This window comes from Siniperca chuatsi, linkage group LG12 (assembly GCF_020085105.1).
Source record: "Siniperca chuatsi isolate FFG_IHB_CAS linkage group LG12, ASM2008510v1, whole genome shotgun sequence".
Classification (NCBI taxonomy): domain Eukaryota; kingdom Metazoa; phylum Chordata; class Actinopteri; order Centrarchiformes; family Sinipercidae; genus Siniperca; species Siniperca chuatsi.
Window position 1 is genome coordinate 698,433 of NC_058053.1, and position 20,773 is coordinate 719,205.

The 20,773-nt window shown below is 40.0% G+C and overlaps 1 protein-coding gene across 4 annotated transcripts; it reads right to left on the reverse strand.

Annotated features, from left to right (window-relative positions):
* Positions 1–683: 683 nt before the first annotated feature.
* On the reverse strand, positions 684–19,122 carry insig2 (insulin induced gene 2). Of its 4 annotated transcripts, XM_044216951.1 has the most exons (7): positions 18,937–19,122; positions 17,346–17,522; positions 16,989–17,161; positions 4,647–4,771; positions 4,144–4,310; positions 2,986–3,085; positions 684–2,806 (listed from the first exon to the last, which is right to left on the reverse strand). In XM_044216951.1, the coding sequence occupies exons 2-7, from the start codon at positions 17,465–17,467 to the stop codon at positions 2,765–2,767; spliced, it is 729 nt and encodes a 242-aa protein (XP_044072886.1). In that variant the 5' UTR covers positions 17,468–17,522; positions 18,937–19,122; the 3' UTR covers positions 684–2,764. The 4 variants fall into 4 exon arrangements, with proteins under 4 accessions (XP_044072886.1, XP_044072889.1, XP_044072888.1 ...); XM_044216953.1 differs by lacking the exons at positions 684–2,806; positions 2,986–3,085 and adding an exon at positions 3,548–3,872 and having other exon boundaries at positions 18,937–19,120; XM_044216952.1 differs by lacking the exons at positions 684–2,806; positions 2,986–3,085 and adding an exon at positions 3,548–3,893 and having other exon boundaries at positions 18,937–19,120.
* Between the last annotated feature and the right edge of the window lie 1,651 nt (positions 19,123–20,773).

The following is a 20,773-nucleotide window of genomic DNA, read 5'->3' on the forward strand; positions in this document are numbered from 1 at the left end:
CATTTTGGAAACTTCTACACAACACACAGGCTATTGTATCGTTGTTGTTTATAATTAAGTAAAAGTCATGTGTTGCAAATGTTTTGTTGAGTCCTTGTTGAAACGCATTAGCAGGCTATGTCTTGGTCTGGCCCAATAAGTTCAGGGTCAAATCAGAATAAAAGTAAAACATGTAAAATGTAAGCTATTTTTTTTTTTTACCTTGTTGAATGATAAAGCGTGAGCTAGAATTAGTGATATACCTCCTGGCCCACCCCTGGGCTGAGTGATACAGGGGGTCAAGTTTGGACAAGTAAATAGTATCACCAAAATCGATCTGAGTCAGAAAAAGTATTTAATTATTATTGTTTTTTGGGAGTGTGTGTTATCTTGTTTGGTTGGGACTCGTATTGCTGCCATCTTGATCAGGACCATAGACTGTATATAACAGTCTCGAAAAAAAGATTTTTAATCTCAGAGGACTTCCTGGAAATTTAAGGTAAAAAAAAAACAGTGCGTCTTTCTATAGAGAAGAAAATCTATTACAGTACTTATGCTAGTATATTTTCACTGCAGATTTTTAACTGTGCAAAACTCACATCTTCCACCATCCGACTTACACCCTCCACTGCAGTTTAACTGCTCATGTTACTATCTGGAGGTATGAGACTTGTAGCATGTATCAGATAAACAGAGAAATCAGATTCAGTTACCAAAAAGGCCATGGTCTTTATTACACCAAAACAAATTGCACATGTTCAGAAAACAAAAATGCATTAAAAGGTTTCTCCATCATGTTTTTCCACATCACCTAACCTATATCATGGAATATTACAAAAACACTGTTTTTACAGTTTCTGTTTTAAATACTGTAACATTATTGTAATTATACCCAACCTATTTCAACACAAATTGTTATAAAAATGTCCCTTAAATGATCTAGTCAAACCTCTTACAGATACACAAGCTCCTTGTTTTTAATTCTGCATGTTTTCTTCTTTGTTTATATTTATTAGTTTCTACCATGGAGAAGCAGCATTTTAGTTATTTATTTTCTATTTAACTCTTTTAAAATTGTATTTAAATGTCTTTTTATATTGCCTATGTTGCTTTTACATTTTTTCTTGATGCCTTTTATGTTTTATGTAAAGAACTTTGAATTGCCTTGTTGAAATGTGCTATACAAATAAACTTGCCTTGCCTTACCAGGAGGGTTCTCAATCCATCCACCCAACAAACGCCTTCTTCATACAGGGAACAACTTCAGATTTTTAAACAGATTTTCACACTGCCATACACTGTGTAAGTAGGTTTTCTTTGTGGGCAAGTTAACAGTAATGAAAAGCAGAAGAAACAGCTCCTATAGTGAATTATTCAACCAACCTCAGAAAAAAGAAATGTATGCATTATTGTATATCCAATGTGCTTGAAGGGCTTTTTCCTGACAACACTCACAACACCATAAGTATCCTTTATAACCCAGTGAAAACATGCAAATTGTCTTTAACAAATTATCAGTTTATCATGTTTCTATGCTAATGTGTGCGTTACATCTGTAAATATTAAGCTAAAACAGTTACATAGGATCATACATACAATCTTTACACGCACCCAAGACAGATTATTTGATTCTACTTTAAGTTCTACCTACCTATCTCCTTTATCTACAGTCATATAATTTAGGTACACCTATGGTTCATAAAGGATAACTATCAAGTTTTAGTCAAGTGCTATGAAGACAATCAGTGGGGAAATTTGGCATGCCTGAGAAAAGCAAACATTGCTTTTTGCCCTTTTTTTTTTTTAACCAGGAAACTGAAAAGGCTACAGTTATATATTTGGACAAAATGGTGCTGCCTGAAATGATTAAAAACAAAAATTGTCCAACAATAAGGAAATTCTTTAGAAAATGTCTTAATGTGCTTAAAACTCAAGCCAGTGTTCATGTATGGATGAAACTAATTTCCTAAGCCGGTGTAAATTCCAAATGTACCATTCACTTCCATCCTAAACCCTTAGAGCTTTGCACAATGAATAAGAAAGCACTCTCCTTTCATTCTTTGGTTGTAATGATACTGTTAATATCGGTGACAAACAGGGCAGGTGTGGCTGGTAGAAATACCCACTACAGGTGAACACTGAATACCCTGCGTCCTCACAGCCAGGGCGGACAAACGTACAGTACACATCATCATTCCTTTATCAAGAAAATTTAAATGTAGATATAAGCTAATAACATACAATAAAATGTCTGGTATGTAGATGCATATCTTTCTAGATATAAGTTAACTAGGCTGTGTGTTCTCCACTGATACGTGAAAGATGTGAAAGAACTAGGAGATAAGAGTAGACTTTAAAACTGATCCCCTGTGTGAGGCACAATGGAGCCAAAGGTTTCAAACATTTGAGCTGATCTTAAGTACGACAGATGCTTCGCCACTAATCCCTTTCTAGGTAAGTAGAATTAAACTGCACCAAAGAAACAACACAACAAACTCTGTTCTCATTGTTCACCTCAGCTCAGGTTAAAATGTAGCCAGCGACCACCCCGAGCGCTGAATTGCCCGACAAGAGCCAATCAAAAATACTGTCTGGTCCAGCAGAAAGCACCAGGCAGCCAATCAGTAGCTCAGGGCTCATTTGACATGCCTGACTGGCTCATCCAGGGCCAGCCAATCCTGTTCTATGCTGCATGCAGATGTTCTCTGATAACCTGCCTCTGGTTTCAGGTTGGTGGAAAGATAATGTCATTTTGAGCAGAGGCCTGATGGAGCCAAGAGATCCCTCAGTCCTGATGGGCCTTTTCCTGAATGAATTTATATTCATACTGAGGAGAAAAAAAACATTAGATACAGGACAGTTGAATCCATTTTCATGGCCAGAGTGTACAACTGGAGGACACTGATGCAACTCTGACACTTTTGTTTGCAGCCGCGGCATTAATTTAATACTAATTCAACAGAGTGTTGGCAAAGCAGATTTACTGAAATTATTCCAATTTCTTACCAAGGCTAACTGCCGTCCTATGTTTCCCATAGTTATCACCCCCGCAAAGAAGATGCAAGGTAACCAGGAGCGAATATACAGGAAATCTGGAGAAGTATACCTGTGCAGAGAAGAAGCACATGACAGCAATTTGTAAAGATTTATTTTTTTTAATAAATGGGGGCTTTGTGTGACAAGGTTGATTTGTCATCAGAAACATATTACAGCATTTTTAAAGTCCAACTAAAATCCCAGTTAGTCATTTAAGTCTAATGTATTTAAAATTGTATTAACCTGCAAAAATCCAGTGTTTTAGTCTGGAATTTTAGCCAGGCTAGGCATTGCTGGAGGAGGATGTAGCTTTATATTGTACAGGTAACACTAGTGCTGGTGAAGACTGTGCTGCCATCGAACAACATTTATGGGCAAAACCTACTGTAACTATTGCAATCTCAGTGTTTCCCCTAGGATTTTTCCCCAGCAGCGGTGCTAAAGTACGTGAGTTGTCTTTTGAGCTGCTGGAAGATATTTAGTGCGTCTGCTGACACGAGAAGGGCTTTAGACACATATTTGTACACAGTTGTAGATATCAAATTACGTTTAATAAAATGCTTCAAGACATATCAAAATATAGCCTACACTTTTACTGAATATATAATACATTACAAATAACGATGAATCAAATCAAATCATGTTATATCAAAATTATACAAAAAAGAGGTCAGTGTGATAAACAAGAAGCCTCAGTGGCAGAAGTCACATCCTTCCTGGGAGCATTTTATCCTCCTGGGCTTCTGAAAAAATAGCTCTAAAGCTCTGCGATAAGGAAAGTCGCATGCAGGGGGCCCCTTAATGCTGAGACGACCAGATGGTCTTCCCTGCAGCCTGTTCCTCAGGGCAGCCTTCACCTGTAAATACCGGCTGTGCCGCTGTTGAATGCATATAGGGGAAAGACTGAATCTATACAAAATCCGTGATACACAGAAAATTACTATATATAATTTGTTTCCTGTTGAAGTTCAGCTTATCAAATTCATTTTTGCCTCAGTTGTCATTATGAATTTGTTTCTTTCTCATATCACCTATATCCTCTTCTTCTTCCTTCCTGTATGTTTTCCAGTTTTCATCCATTTGCTTTCACACTGTATCAATATGTAAACTAGGTGTGAGGGAACTTACTGAAAGACTCCATTGTAAACCAGGAGTTGGGTGGCCAGCGTTGCCAACAGGGCGATGCTGACTCCCAGGCCAAAGCCGCTGCGGGATCGGTCAAATGTCCACCACAGACCGATGGAGAGCGCTGCCAGAGTCAGAGACAGCTGGACATTGTTAGCAAAGTCCACTTTCTGACAGAGGAAGGGTCAAGGACCAGACAGTCAGTGACTGACTCCAAACTATATTTACATAGCTCTGTTGCAGTGCAGAGGTGTTGTGGAGATATATGTACAGCTCTACCTTTTACCTAGTTAGTCATCAAATCATAGGAATAAAAGCACTTAAACTGCATTCCACTGATTAAATAATGGTGTACAACAATACACAAACACCGCCTATATTCAGAGTGAATAAATATTGCAGTTTATCAGTACAACAAGTCTTAGACCGACTGGTTGTATTTCCCACTGACATATAAGTACAGAAATGAACAACAGGTGAGTAACACCCCAAAGCTTTAAGGATACAGCACTAGCGTGGTTGATGCCCACAAACACAGCCACGCAGCGCATCACACTGGACCATTCCCGCTTGAACTTGTGTGGCTCACCCAGATGGCTGTCGATGCAGGGGTACAACAACCCGATCATTGCTGCATGGGGAAAAAGGGAGACAAAATAAGCACAGACCAGAAAAATAAGAGGCAATACAACCAGCTTTCACTACCGCATTGGCGCACATGTCTGGTGGTATTGTTTTGACACCATGGAAGGATTACTGAACAGGCCTAACAGGCACATGCCGTCTCTGGCCAGGGGCTCCCCGACCCTTTGGGCCCCTGGGCCAGAGACTCAAAATTACTACAAGGAGACACAAAACACAGGATATCCGCCAGTGTATTGCAAGCCCGCCGGGCCTAAGCATCTGGGAATATTTAATTTTTTTTAATGTATTTTAAGATGTTTTTTAAACTACAGTTTAAAAACAGGGACGGCTCGATTGGAAACATAGATAGAATGGTTGAAAAGCTCACCAGTGACATCTGTTGGTTAAAACGTGAATGCACTATAGGAAAACAGCAGGTCTGAGATCAGTGTTCTTTACCCTCATTGTGCGTAGAGTGACGTTCAACACTTGACAATTCCAACCATAGACTGTATATAAAAGATGGACAACGCGTCCACTCCCACTGTACAAAAATGAAGCCAAAATATCCCGGATACGGGAGCTACCATCTTGCGCTGGTGACGTCATTTGGAGCCAGAGTCTGCACAGTAGTGATCGGCGTTGGAGCCACTGTAGCGAGGTCTCGCCCATACACCCGGCCGACTCAGTCGTGAGCCGGCCTCAGCTGTCAATCATGATGTGTAACCCCCTTTTTATAGCATCAAATAACTAATTAAAACCAAACTTATCAGAAAAATGAACACTTAAACACACATCAGCCTGATAAGAACTACCTAAAATGACAGAAACCATCTTTGGGAAAAAATTTATTTGACGTGTACTTTGAGTTTTTTGTTTGGCTCATGTCCCATCCACTAACATTGAGGGGGCGGGGTTTATGACCTGTAACCCTTTTGCCAACCAGCTCGTTATTAACAAGGAATAACTACAGTATATAGACTCCTTTAACTTCCAAATTTAACACTGGCAAAAGAGACATCCCGATGTATAAAACCTTTTGTCTAGGGTAAAAGTATGATTCTAGCTTCAAATTAAATGAGAGGATTCTCAGGTATAATAATTTATAATTAGTTAAAAACAGGTAGCTCTAAATGTAATTACCTTGTGGTTATTTTCCTTTTACAGTGTTGATTTTACAGTGTACAAATGCGAGACTCACACAGTGGATACGTTTTATGCTTTTATATTGAAAAGGTTCAGTTTTAAATCAAATATAGTCACTATAAGAAATTCCCCGACATAAATTATTTACCAGTCATTCCCACCACGAGTGCACTCGATTTTGAGTCAGCAAGCTTGCGTTTTGTTGTTGGCTGCGTTGGAGCTCAAATCCCTTTGTAATAGTGTTGAATAATCCTACCAGTCTGCAGTTCACCATTACGGCCAAAAACGAAGGAAGTACATCGATGAGATGGGGCACACGGAATCCGCTCTCCTGGCTGTGGAGTCCCTCAACACAGGCGAGTGCGGGATCGTCCGTGATCACGCCGCCTCTCTCTCCCGACTGGTTCTGAGGTGAATTAGCAAAGTCACGGTGCTAGCAACTTTAGCTTAGCTCTTCCAGCTCATTCTTTAGAAAACTATTTAAACTCGCTCCAGGCTGCACGAGAAGTCGTCGGGCGAGTCCTCCGCAGTCCTCCGAAACAAGAGGAAGTTTTCCAAGTGTGCTGAAGCGGCTTTTAAACACTTTTTCCTAGGTTGTGTGAGCTCCTGTAATGTGCGGCCACGGTCACTGCTGCTCCATCCTTCCCGCTTCTCCGGTGGTGTTTTTTTTTTTTCTCTTTTCGCAACGCCTATTGTTGCGTCATTACATTACACTCCAGTAAATCAAATAATAACAAAACAAACATTACTGGGTTTCTTTCCTATTGAATAAACTATGAATTCTTATTCTATTTATAAACTTTTAACACTATACAAATGCATATTTTAACTGTATAATAAACAATGAAATTATTCATCACAAATGAAATTACAATGCCTCAATGCAATTATAATAATGAAATGGTATACATTCTCGTAAATAATAAAACAAAATACCCTTATATACTAAATAATCAGGTTATTACACTCTCCCCTCACCAAAAAAAGGCATGTCCACATGACTTGGCATAGCATGGCGAGATAAACTCAAACTAAGTAATGAAAGGGGAACTAATCCACTTGTAAAGGCATGAAACATATTTCACAGTAAGATTAGGACTACCTGGTGTATCATAGGTAAGTCTGGACGGAACTTTCCTGAGTCTCTGAGATTTTCTTGTCTCACCATCAGTCTGCAAGTCAATCTGTTCTGAACCTACAGTCTGAATGTCTTGAGTCTCTGTCTCAGTATGAACTGTTTCTTGTAAGTCTGAATGTTCAACTATGTCAGGTTTAGTCTCTTCTGTATCAACTTCTTGTTTTCCAGGAATGTTTTGCAAATCTTCAGCCTGAACTTCCGGTTGAATATCGAGATCTAGACTGAACGGTTCTGGCGGTTCGTTGTCTGATTGGGCATTTTGTACACTGAATGGCAAATCATACCAAACTCCAAGTTCTTCATCTTCTGAATCAGTGTATTCATCTTTGTTTTCTTGTTCCGACATTTCAGGATTCTCAACTGAACTTTTGTCTTTTTGTTTGTTACGTCTTCTTCTCGGTTTCTCTTTGGAACAGGATCTGGGTTTTGTACTTGATTTAAACATACTTTCTGTCCCAGGGCCAAAATGTGGTTTCGATGAAGGATTTTGATTGGGCCATTTCCATCTTCTGGTTTCAGCCGAAACACAGGTAAGTTTGACATCTGGCTTTCCACCACATAAGGTGTTGAAACCCAACGGTCTGCCAGCTTATGTTTTTCCTGCAAACCCAGGTTGCGTATGAGAACTCTGTCTCCTGGTAGAAGTTGTGTAAACTTGATCTTTTGTCATATCTTTGTTTGTTCCCTTTGTTCTGTTTGACAGCGGCACACTCTGCGAGTTCATAGGCGGCTTTTAGTTCTTTCCTCATTTCTGTGACATACTTGAGGTAGGTTTCTTTAGTTGTATTGTCACTGGATGTTCCAAAACACAAATCCACAGGCATTCTTGCTTGGCGTCCAAACATTAAATAGTAGGGCGAGAAACCAGTGGCTTCATTTGGCGTGCAATTATAAGCGTGGACCAAATGTGCAATGTGTTGGCTCCATTTTCTCTTCTTGTCTGGCTCAAGGGTTCCAAGCATGTCTAGCAAGGTTCTGTTAAATCTTTCAGGTTGGGGATCCCCTTGAGGATGATATGGAGTCGTTCTTGATTTGTCTACACCAAGGAACTCAACAACTCGTGAATGAGACGACTCTCAAAATCTCATCCCTGATCACTATGCATGCGTCTTGGCAAACCGTAATGGACAAAGTATTTCTCAAGTAGAACTTTGGCCACAGTCACAGCTTTTTGATCTTTAGTAGAGAAGGCTTGGGCATAGCGAGTGTAGTGATCAGTTATGACCAGGACATTCTCTGTGTTACTTGAGTCCGGTTCGATGGACAAGAAATCCATACATACTAAATCCAGTGGGCCATCACTTTGCATGTGACACAGAGGGGCGACTCTCTTTGGAAGTGTTTTTCTCTTTATGCACCTTGCACAGTTCTTACAATGTACTTCAACGTCTGATTTCATCTTTGGCCAATAGAATCTCTCTTTGATGAGTCCATAGGTCTTTTCAATGCCAAGATGACCAGAATCATCATGAAGTGCTTTCATGACTGTTTTTCTGAACTTTTCAGGCAAGACGAGTTGTGAGCGATGGTTTCGGCCAGGTGGAACAGTGACTCTATACATGACATCTTGTTGCAACTTTAGTCTGTCCCACTCTCTTAGTAGTAGTGAGGTGATCGGGGTTTTTGACTTGACATGGGTTGTGTTTCTTTCTTTTAGAGCTTTCCATATCTCAGAGAGACTAGGATCTTCTTGTTGAGACGTTGAGATTTCAAAGGGACTTAAGATGGGCATTCCCTTAAGACTGAGAGTCGATAGGTTACAGTAGGCTTTAGGTATGGCGTTCATGGAAAAGCCTAAATGATCAACTGCTCTTTCTGGACAGGTGTTTTTCTTGTTCATGGTTGAGGTTTGACACATGGCTCTGACACCATCTGCTGAGATGTCCGTCCATTGTGTGGATCTTTGATCTTGGCTGAGGTGTGGGCGCCTTGACAGGGCGTCAGCATCAATATTCTGAACTCCTGATCTGTACTTTAGACTGAAGTCATATGTTGACAGAGCCGCGAGCCAACAATGCCCTGTTGCATCTAACTTGGCGGACGTCAACACATATGTCAAAGGGTTATTGTCGGTTCTGACTTCAAACTTAACGCCATAGAGATAATCATGCAGTTTATCAACAACAGCCCACTTTAACGCAAGGTACTCCAATTTATGAGCAGGGTAATGACGTTCCGATGGAGTTAAACTGTGACTGATGAAAGCAACGGGTCTTAGCCCTTCACCTTGGTCTTGATACAGAACTCCCCCGAGTCCTTCTCGACTGGCGTCAACATGTAGCACATAGGGTAACTGTGGGTCAGCAAAGGCTAGAACTGGAGCATTTGTGAGTTTTTGCTTCAACTCTTTGAAAGCAGCCTCGCATTTGTCATCCCAGCGACTACCAAATGGCTGTGACGGGTTGAGGTAGGCTTCATCCTGCTTTTTCTTGGATCTTTTGGCATTAGGTGGGTATCCAGACAAGAGTTGATTCAGTGGGAAAGCAACTTTCGAGTAGTCTTTCACAAAGCGTCTATAATATCCACAGAACCCGAGGAAGGACCTTAAAGCAGTTACAGTAGTTGGTCTTGGCCATGTGGTGACCGCTTCAGTTTTCTTTGGGTCTGTCGACACTCCCTCTTGTGATACAATGTGGCCAACATAGGACACAGACGGTTGACAAAACTGGCATTTGTCTAACGACAGCTTGAGACCCTCTTCTTTTAGGCGGTCGAGCACTTTTAGTAGTCTCTGTTCATGCTCTTCAAGTGTTGCACCAAAAACGATAAGGTCATCCAAGTAGACCAAAACTTCCAGCAAGTTCATGTCACCAACAGTTCTTTCCATGATTCGCTGAAAAGTTGCAGGAGCACCTGACACTCCTTGTGGCATTCTTTCGAATTGGTAAAAACCAAGAGGACAAATAAAAGCGGTCTTTTCCTTATCGGTTTCACTCATTGGCACTTGGTAGTATCCACTTCTGAGATCTAGGACGCTAAACCACTTGCTTCCATTGAGACATGCCAATGCGTCTTCAATCTTGGGCACTGTGTACTGGTCAGGGATAGTGCGCCTGTTTAATGTACGATAGTCCACACACATACGGATCTTTCCATTTTTCTTTCGTACGACCACTATAGGTGACGCATATGGACTACGTGACTCAGTGATTATGCCAGTTTCTTTCAGGTCTGACAGTTGCTGTCTGAGCGCTTCAAGATCAGCAGGCGGCAGGCGACGGGATCTTTCCCTGAATGGCTTGTCTTCAGTAGTTTTGATTGCATGTTGGGTACTACTACTACTACTACTACATCCAACATCGAACTCGTGTGTTGAGTTATTACAGACCTATACTGCAGCCAGCCACCAGGGGGCGATCGAGATGTTTTGGCTTCACATTTGGGGAGCTGTCATGTCGTCCATTTTTATAAACAAACAGTCTATGCTTCCAACTATCACCAGCTAACGTTACCTAGCAACCTTAGTTAGCTAGCCAAACAGTCAGTAACAAAGATACTTCCTTTGTGACATTTAGGGATAATGTCAGAAGAAAGGTAAAACCCAAAAAAACGTAGAAAGTTTTTTCAGACGGCCAAATAATGGAGGTGATGGCAATGAGAAAAGACTGCTAACATTCGCGGCTCCACCAAGTCAACGTTAGCCCAGCCTCAGGTCGACAAAGCGCAGTCCAGCAAGCACCTCGTCCACAGCAACGCCGTTAGAACAAGAACAGCTGAGTATCGATAACATCGAAGTTACTTCAAGCGGAAGTAAACACAGAGTCACTGGGTGGAATCAAAATATAGCCGACGGCTATATAAGACAGAACACGGTAAGCTAAAACCTGTTTTTGGTTATTTTAATATACAGTGCATCCAGAAAGTATTCACAGCGCTTCACTTTGTCCACATTTTGTTATGTTACAGCCTTTTCCAAAATGGATTAAATTCATTATTTTCCTCAAAAATTCTACAAACAATACCCCATAATGACAACATGAAAGAAGTTTACTTTGTTGAAGCACCTTTGGCACCAATTACAGCCTCAAATCTTTGAGTATGATGCTACAAGCTTGGCACACCTATTTTTGGGCAGTTTCTCCCCTTCTTCTTTGCAGGACCTCTCAAGCTCCATCAGGTTGGATGGGGAGCGTCGGTGCACAGCCATGTTCAGATCTCTCCAGAGATGTACAGTCGGGTTCAGGTCTGGGCTCTGGCTGGGCCACTCAAGGACATTCACAGAGCTGTCCCGTAGCCACTCCTTTGTTATCTGGGCTGTGTGCTTAGGGTCGTTGTCCTGTTGGAAGATGAACCTTCGCCCCAGTCTGCGGTCCAGAGCGCTCTGGAGCAAGTTTTCATCAATGATGTCTCTGTACATTGCTGCATTCAGCTTTCCCTCGATCCTGACTAGTCTCCCAGTTCCTGTCGCTGAAAAACATCCCCACAGCATGATGCTGCCACCGCCATGCTTCACTATAGGGATGGTATTGGCCAGGTGATGAGCGGTGCCTGATGTCCTCCAGACATGACGCTTGCCATTCAGGCCAAAGAGTTCAATCTTTGTTTCATCAGACCAGAGAATTGTGTTTCTCATGGTCTGAGAGCCCTTCAGGTGCCTTTTGGCAAACTCCAGGCAGGCTGTCATGTGCCTTTTACCGAGGAGTGGCTTCCGTCTGGCCACTCTACCATACAGGCCTGATTGGTGGAGTGCTGCAGAGATGGTTGTTCTTCTGGAAGGTTCTCCTCTCTCCACAGAGAAACGCTGGAGCTCTGTCAGAGTGACTATCGGGTTCTTGGTCACCTCCCTGACTGAGGCCCTTCTCCCCCGATCGCTCAGTTTGGCCGGGTGGCCAGCTCCAGGAAGAGTCCTGGTGGTTCCAAACTTCTTCCATCTACAGATGATGGAGGCCACTGTGCTCATTGGGACCTTCAATGCTACAGAAATTTTTCTGTACCCTTCCCCAGAGCTGTGCCTCGATACAATCCGGTCTCGGAGGTCTACAGACAATTCCTTGGACTTCATGGCTTGGTTTGTGCTCTGACATGCACTGTTAACTGTGGGACCTTATATAGACAGGTGTGTGCCTCACCAAATCATGTTCAATCAACTGAATATACCACAGGTCGACTCCAATCAAGTTGTAGAAACATCTCAAGGATGATCAGTGGAAACAGGATGCAATCCTAAGCTCAATTTTGAGTGTCATGGCAAAGGCTGTGAATACTTATGTACATGTGATGTTTTCGATTATTTATTTTTAATAAATTTGCAAAACTTCTTTCACGTAGTCATTATGGGGTATTTATTGTAGAATTTTGAGGAAAATAATGAATTTAAACCATTTTGAAATAAGGCAGTAACATAAGAAAATGTGGAAAAAGTTAAGCGCTGTGAATACTTTCCGGATGCACTGTATATCCCCATGTTTTGTGTTTGGCCCGCTGCTGTTTTTAATAGATTCCTTAAATGTCGTTCATGGTACTTGTGCTGCCCTCTGGCGTTTAGTTATAGTTTCTAGTCGGACTCATTTCAGTGACGGACCTGTTAGAGCAACAGCGCAGAAATCAGTCACGAGTCTGCTTCATTACACAGCTTGGTCAAATATGTGTCTGTAAGTAATTACACGTAAGGATTGTAGTTCTTGTATATGTATATGTTTACATTCAGTAACGTATTTACTACGTTACGTGGCTATTTTCGTTTTCTCGCGTATGCTCCTTTGTTTTTCTGACGCTCTGATGTATCTGTTCAGCAACGGGCATCGACACTTCGCGTCAGATTAATTAACTTAGTTGGTTTGTTTTCATCTGCTGATTTGCATAGGTTATGCATGTAACAGTGTAGCAGTTAGTTTGGTGATATAGAGAATATTGTTTAATTTTACTGAGTTACTGGGTATCTTTATATTTGATTGTAATAGACACAACAGACGTTACACTTTTGTAATGTTTATTTGTCCTTTTTATGTTTATTTTTCCAGTCTTACAGACTTAATTGGAGAAAAGATTAAGAAATAAAACTGAGGAAGAAAAAAGAACAAAAGATAAAACATCAATCCTCAAAATGACAAATGGAGTTTCTCTTCTTCATTGCTGTTAACTATCTGTCTAGCTGTACAAAGCAGACGTCGTACATGCGAGGGCAGAATAGTACTACTTTGCTTGCTTTCACCTAACCAGACTTTTTTTTAACTCATGAAGAAGAGGACACAATTATAAGCAAATGGAATGCACCAAGTGCAGATTTTTCCCTAGGCCTTAAAGTGATCAGTTTGGATCTCTTGGTTGATCTAGCACACAGGTATTTAAATTAATTTTGCTGTTGTTGAAATGTGCCCAGCATTCCAAGGCTGTAAGAATCAGTAGCCAATCAGGATTTTTTTCAAGTGTTTGTAAAGTGCAAAAACTTTGATATTATTTATTTTAATTTCATTTCATTTGTTGTTGTTGTTAAAAAACACAGCATTCCAAGACTGTACATTGTCAGATTCATTGTAAGACTCTGCTATATCTGTTGATTTTTATTTAAATGTGTGTTGAATAAATTACTTATTTATAACACATTACGTAGTCATATTTTCAAATCTCCAGTCAGTTTTTAGCACTGGCTTAATGTAGGGCCCTATGGAATCTTTGTTATAGCTTTTTTAAATGCTCAATTCCGCGATTCCGTCCATGATTCTGTTATCACAGAAACTATAGGGCCCTACCTTAATGCTGCCATCAGTCAGTCGCTGGCCCACGCCGGGCCCCCGCCAAACAATACACTTGCCACCGGGCTTAACAACTTTTCTGGGGGAAACCCTGCAAAACATTTACAAAAAGAAACACAAAACAACTACAAAGAGACACAAAATGACTACAAATGACACAGGCACGCAAGACATTCAAGTCTGAGCATCTTGCTCCTATGTAGGAAGGGTGGGGGGCCTTTTACATGTCTGTGTCCAGGGGTACACCGTCTCAAGATCCCTTCATGCACACAGTATTGCCTTTACAGACTGCACAAATGCTTTGTTTAAATGGATGAATGAATGGAGTATGTGTTCTTGACTCTTTACAAAATGCTCCACACAGCACCTGATTCTAATGAACAGAAAGTGCAAATCTTTTATTTCCCAGCCCAACAGCTAGCCAAAAAGCTCACATCAGACACTGCCAGTTAGTATTTTGAAAATGGGAATAAACTGCAGTGATTTGCATTGCAGCTCACATCCTTTTTACCTCTGACCTAACTAATGTGGCTTCAAAACAAATTCACTTTTGCACTGTCAACAAAATGCAGCAGCGCTCCCCTAGGGTTACATAGTGTAGCGTGTGTGTTAGCAACAAGTGGAAGCGGCATGCTCCTGTAGGAGGTGTGGTGTCTCGGGGGAGGAAGAGACCCACAGGCTTTTGTGCTTTGTGGATTTCCATCCACAGCTTTATACCCAGGGGACAACATTTCAATAACACTGGCTAGTCTTGCCTGGTGGTGATATGTTCTACATACATATGTAAGGCTGTGTGTATATGTGTGTGCAGTTATACTCCTGCATGGTCCACATATGATTTTTTTTCCAATGCCATGAGCCGTGGTTGCACAGTTGTGTTTACTCTTTATGTAACTGCATAAAACAATTTTAATATCTGCAATTATTTGTTCAGCTCAGTAACATAAAAATATCTTATTTCACTTTGATTTAATTAATCGTGGTGTCTATATAATACAGATAAAGTTAATTAATACAGCTCTTCAGTTTCAGTGTCTTGTCAAATAGTAAGGTTTACAATTATGGTTACACTCATTTGTAATGAAATATACTGTATAATAGGGGTGGGAATCTTAGGGAATCTTACAATATGATTTTGACTCCTGGTATCATGATTTAATTCAGAATTGATTCTCAGTTCAGAATTGATTACTGATTTAATAAATAGTAAAGAAGTCACTATTTTCTGGCTCTTGTGTGCTAAACCATTAACTCGTGTCTTTAGGCCACTGAAATGCAGTATGAAACTCAACTGGCAATTAAGCGAACTGGTCTCAATGAAGGTCACTAACCGAACAAAAAAAGTAAAAGAAAAAAAGAAAAGTGTATTCGAGCTTTTTTTATTTGAAAAAGTTAACTGCAATAATTTGGAAGCATATTATAGTCTTTTGTCAAGGGTGACTGTGGCTTAGTGTTAGAGCGGGTCGTCCACCAATCGGAAGGTCGGTGGTTCGATCCCGGTTTCCCCCAGCCCACGTGTCGAAGTGTCCTTGGGCGCTATATAGGTACAGTCCATTCACCATGACTGATGATGATGATGGTTATTTTCTTCACCTAATCGGAGTAGAAGTTTTGGCTTATGTTTTGTAATGTGTGTTGTGTGTGTGTTGGTTGGCTGGCTTGTTTGCTAGTGCTGGAGTTCAATGCTCCACTTCGCTAACATTAGTCTCCAGGTGATGACTCCATAAACCGCCTTTATGGTGGAGAATCATGCAAGTACATCAACTTCATCAAGTATGCTGAACTGCTTTAAGTGCTACATTTAGGAACAATAAGATATAGATAAAGGTTTTATGGGGGGTTTTGTTTTTTTGTTTTTTAATTTTATGGTGCACTCTGAACACGTGTTTTCGGTCTGCAACAGAAGATGTTTACAGTTTCTGCTGTCCTGATGTCAATGGGCAGCACGTTCCAACGTTAACGTTATTAACAAGATATCAACTTTTGGAATCTGTGAATCGATAAGAACCATGACTCTTATGTGAATACATTTCTTTCCCCCACCACTCATTTTTGAGTTTAGACTTTAAATGCAATGAGAGAAATATATGTTACATCTCTGACACCTCCACTTAAAACTGATTGCCAGAAATGAAATGGAAAAGGAAGTTTTTTCTTGCCACTGTCGCTAAATGCTTGCTCATGGTGGGATTTATTGGGTCTCTGTATTATAAAGAGTATGGTCTAGACCTGCTCTATAGGAAAAGTGCAAAAAGATTACTTCTGTTATGAATTGGTGCTATATAAATAAAATTTAATTGAATTGAATTGCAAAAGCAGAAAGTAAATCTAATATTTCATTAACAAGACATTTACAAATGAAAAGCCTCAATTCTACTTTAGATACTAAATAATAAGCTTCACCTAACCTTTTTCTTCCCCTCACAATTGACAGAGACCATTTTGTTTCACAACTGGGGGGGGTTGCATCCGAGAATTTCTGTAATTTTTACGAAAACCAACAATTTGACATTCACTCCCACTTCACGCAGTGATTGGCCAGCTATGTGGAGGTGAGAAAGCAGGGTTTGAACTTCTCTCTCAGCTCTCATTTTTCATTCTTTACCCAACTATTTCTGTCACTTTTCACATGTACAAACAAGTGAAACACTATGGACATCTTCCAGGAGAGACTGTCTGAAAATGTACGCCATTATACCCACATTCAAATGATATCGCATCTCCCCCCTCTCTCTGTAACGGCTGGTCTTTAATTCTGCCTTCCAGTAGCATAAAACTGACCTATAAACTAATTATGTACATCACTTAACATGTTCACTGTGGCTGAATTGCCTCTTAACGTGACCTAAACCACTTTGGTTTGCAGTCTGATGCTGCCTGTTGTATTACAATGTCAGTGTGGGAGTAGATCTGGCATTTAATGTGTGTATGAAAGGTGTGTGTCCTGGCCATAGACTGTCTGAAACCAGTATCTTTAGGCACTTGTTAAGGATAATATTATATTCCATTCTGTCTATATCAGTGGTTTACAACCCAGCTTGATTTTGATGTGGCATCTGAACAGAGAATCTGTGCAGTACTCAGAGCTATTAAGTACTCATGCTATATGAAAAGACTTCTGGCCAGAACTCTACACTCCCCCCTATCCTTCTCTCCTTTACTTTTATCTGGCCTGCCATGTAAACCGAAAGATGAAAATAAACCAGTCAGGACTTTTGTCACTTATTATGCAGGGTGTGTTCACATACCTGAGGCTGTGCCACAGCAGGGCGGAACCCACCAGGCCGAGGAGAAGATACTGCTGATGACATCAGGGGGAAAGAGGGTGACGTTTCTCTGCACCTGAAGTAAGTTCAGCACCAGGGCCAGGAAGACTCCCACAGAGAACAGCATGGCCCCTCGGATCACCAGGTTGGTGGTTCTACAATGCAGAGCAAAAGGAGTCAGGAGACTTGCAAAATTTCCTCCAGTGTAATAGTTTGTGTTATAGTGCACACACTATATACAACATGACAACTGACACAACATAAAAACCATATCCCTGCCCTTGGTCATCATGGTGTTCTTCTTTAGGTGAGCTTATGTGGAGAAGATGCATATCTAACCTGTTGGTGATGGCTGAGATATAGGGGCCCCTAGAAGGCTGTGGTGTCTGCTCGGACCCCGACCACTGCTGCTGGCCACTGGTCACTGCACTGTCACTCATGGCTGTCCGTGTTAGGGACATTCACGTTTGTATCCACCAGTGAGTTCAATGTCCTCCCCTGACATCCCAGACCAAGCTGAAGAACAAGGACAGGTAAGGAATCAAGAAAGCCTGGAAACTCCACCCTAAAACACAACTTACATTATGCTATTTCTGTGATTTTAGACAGTAAGTATCCGCAAACATACACATACATCTGTCTCCCTAGCTGGGAATCAGAACATCAGTAGGCAATTAAGATAAGCTTATGGTAAGGTTGTTTTTTTTTATCCCCCAGGATAGAGAATCACAAACACACATTAATGTAAAATATTACAGTGCATCTGGAAAATATTCACAGCGCTTCACTTTGTCCACATTTTGTTATGTTACAGCCTTATTCCAAAATAGATTAAATTCATTATTTTCCTCAAAATTCTACAAACAATACCCCATAATGACAATGTGAAAGAAGTTTGTTTGAAATCTTGTCTGAAAGGGGGCAAACACTTTTGCACACGACTGTATAGATAGATAGATAGATAGATAGATAGATAGATAGATAGATAGATAGATAGATAGATATTTTTTGTTTTGTTCATATCTACTTGCCTGTACATAATAACTACATGCGAAAGTTGTTGTTTTTTTAAGCTATATGTCTATGAGTATCTTTCTTTATATTTGCTCTTGGCAGTGTGTATAATAGGAGCTACTGAGAACCTAAGTGAACTTCTTTGCATGCTTGAACATAGGCCTAGAATGAAGATACTTCTTCAATGCCATCAGAAAAATAACATGTAATTTCTAATGCTGGCCTTATGCTGTGCATTGTGCACATTGTCTCACTGTATTAAGTGTAACATTGATTTTAAGTGGTTAATATTGTGGTATTAAATGATGATACTGGTGTTACCAAGCTGCACCACTTTTCCATCAACAAGAGACAGTTTGTACCTTACTAAATTAGTGATGAGTGATTAGTGATGAGCTTTAGATAACGAATTGCATTCAGCTGGCTCCTGTTGGACTGTACTCACCTTTAGCCCCAGTCACTACCTCTCTTGCAGTGATAAGACATGAGAGGTAAGTTACACATTAGGGACAGATCACCTCATGTGACTCTGTATGGTCATCTGAGGCATAACGTTAACAAATTTTACTCTTTAACTTATATTTTTTAATAATAATCTAACGACAATTAACTGGCTAGTTTACCTGATGAATTTAACCTAACCGATAATCATAAAGCAGCGTCAACAGCACTTGCAGTCTTTCGTTACTTGCTGCTGATGATTACGTTTAAAAGCAATAAAACACCCAAATTAAATAGTAATAATGAACAAGTAGTTGTGATAGCAGCGGATATGCTAAAGTAGCTTGACGTTAGTTGGTTAGCCTGATTATATCATGGATTATATGTGATAGATGTTAATGGCAAATGCAGTTTAGCTAGCTATTTAGCTAAATTACCTGTCGTAGCACAGCCTAAGGTCAAGGATAACTCTTACCTTATGTTGACAAAGACGTTCCACAAATACAATTATAAATTTCATATGACATTTAAAATAGCTCAGCATGAAACACTAGGTTGTAACACACAAAAATATGAATTAGCCTTCTGTCCCTACTCTTACAATACTTCCGGCTGTCCAACCAGCGTCTAAAGCCATGACGTAACCGCGTTACACAAAACTGACGTGTCACGTGATCAGAATTTACAGTCTATGGATTAACCTGTTTTATACAGTATATGGGGATTAATCCAAAAAAGAATTCCCATAAATGCAGACGACACTAACAGCTGGATGATATATTATAAATAAGGTTCATATATTAAAATGTTCATTTTTAAATTTACCATACCATACCATATCATTAAATTAACCTGGAAATAGGTGAAAGATAGTGGAAATATTATGTTTACGGTAGTATTTTGGAAAGCATTATATGTTTTTTTTCTAGCCGTTAAACTAACCATGCAATTTGTGACTTTTTATAATATTTGTAAAACTGATAAAACTACTCAAAAGGCTAGTGTAGCGTTTCAGCCAGAGTAAGGAAACATCTGTATGCTGTAGCCTAGTCAATCCTTACTCACACACACACACACACACACACACACTGTTTTTTTCCACAACATATTTGACTTGCTTTTGTTGTCTAATAGGCTTACAGTGATGCAAAGGTGAGAAAGTCACAGTGCGGACTGGATCACTCTTAATCCTCAATCCCATTTACACTCCATTTTGTATTCAGCATACTGAGGCCTGCTGCTCATGATGGGGTTTCAGGGATTATATCTGGCTACACAATAGTTTGAACATAAACAGACTATCCATGCTCTCTCATTCTACCATAGCTCAGAGTTAACTTTGCCACGGTTAACTGTAGTATTCATGCTACAGATTTGGAGGGAGACTGAGATCTAAGAATTTCATTGCCAACAACTGCTTCACTGTAATTAATGTACATAATAATAAAAGACCTTGAACTTGAACATAAAACTGGACTGTGCACTACATTGTTTCTGTCTCCTAACTCCTACTCTTGTCATTGGTCTTTTTTACTGTGTTTGAGTGAGGGCTGCAGCTACCACTGAGGACACCAAGGTCATGTCCTCAGTAAAATTTCTAGATTTTTGAGGAGGTTATATTGACATGAAGAGGAGTTAATATGTTACAAATGGATGCTCATATTAAACATGTTGGGTTTTTTAAGGCTGAGCCTACTTTAGACAAAAGTTGTTATTAGGCAAAAAACTAAATAGATTGAATCAAAATTAAAGACAATCAGATCAAATGTTACATACCTGGCACCTGTAAGGGGATAACCTTGATAGAAAATAGAATCAACCAGGTAAAATGAATAATTTAAATGTAAAATGTATTTACTGTACTATACCAACTGTTATGCATTTGCCACAGAAAATTACTAAAAAAGAATACAAGAAGGAGGATATATTCACAAAAAAGATAAACCAAACGGCATTAAATTTATAAAAAAGAGAGGATCCATTATAAGGATCATAATTAAGATTTAAAGGATAAGGCTGGTATTATTCTATATTTTCTTTATAGTAAACAAATCCCATGAAAATACCTAAACCACCAATACATTAGTCTATCTCTCAATACTTTCTAACTTCCTTACCCTGTCTGTGGTACTCAAGCCCAAGACCATTGGTTCCTACTTTCTAAACATCTTACAAATATATTGTTTCATCTTTTAAAAAGGCTCAGTCATTTCCTCAAAGAGCTGCTCACTATGGTTTTTAGCAAAGGGTTACTCAAACAGGAGGAAAGAGTGCATTTGTTGGAGACTATTTTCATTAATCCACATTTGGTG

Coding starts and splice junctions, on each gene's coding strand:
- insig2 (XM_044216951.1), bottom strand. CDS start 17,467: ATGTCCCTAACACGGACAGCCATGAGTGACAGTGCAGTGACCAGTGGC. Junction 4,772..16,988: donor CTGCTGTGGCACAGCCTCAG/GTATGTGAACAC, acceptor TTCCCCATGCAG/CAATGATCGGGTTGTTGTAC. Junction 2,807..2,985: donor TAGGACGGCAGTTAGCCTTG/GTAAGAAATTGG, acceptor TTTTCTCCTCAG/TATGAATATAAATTCATTCA.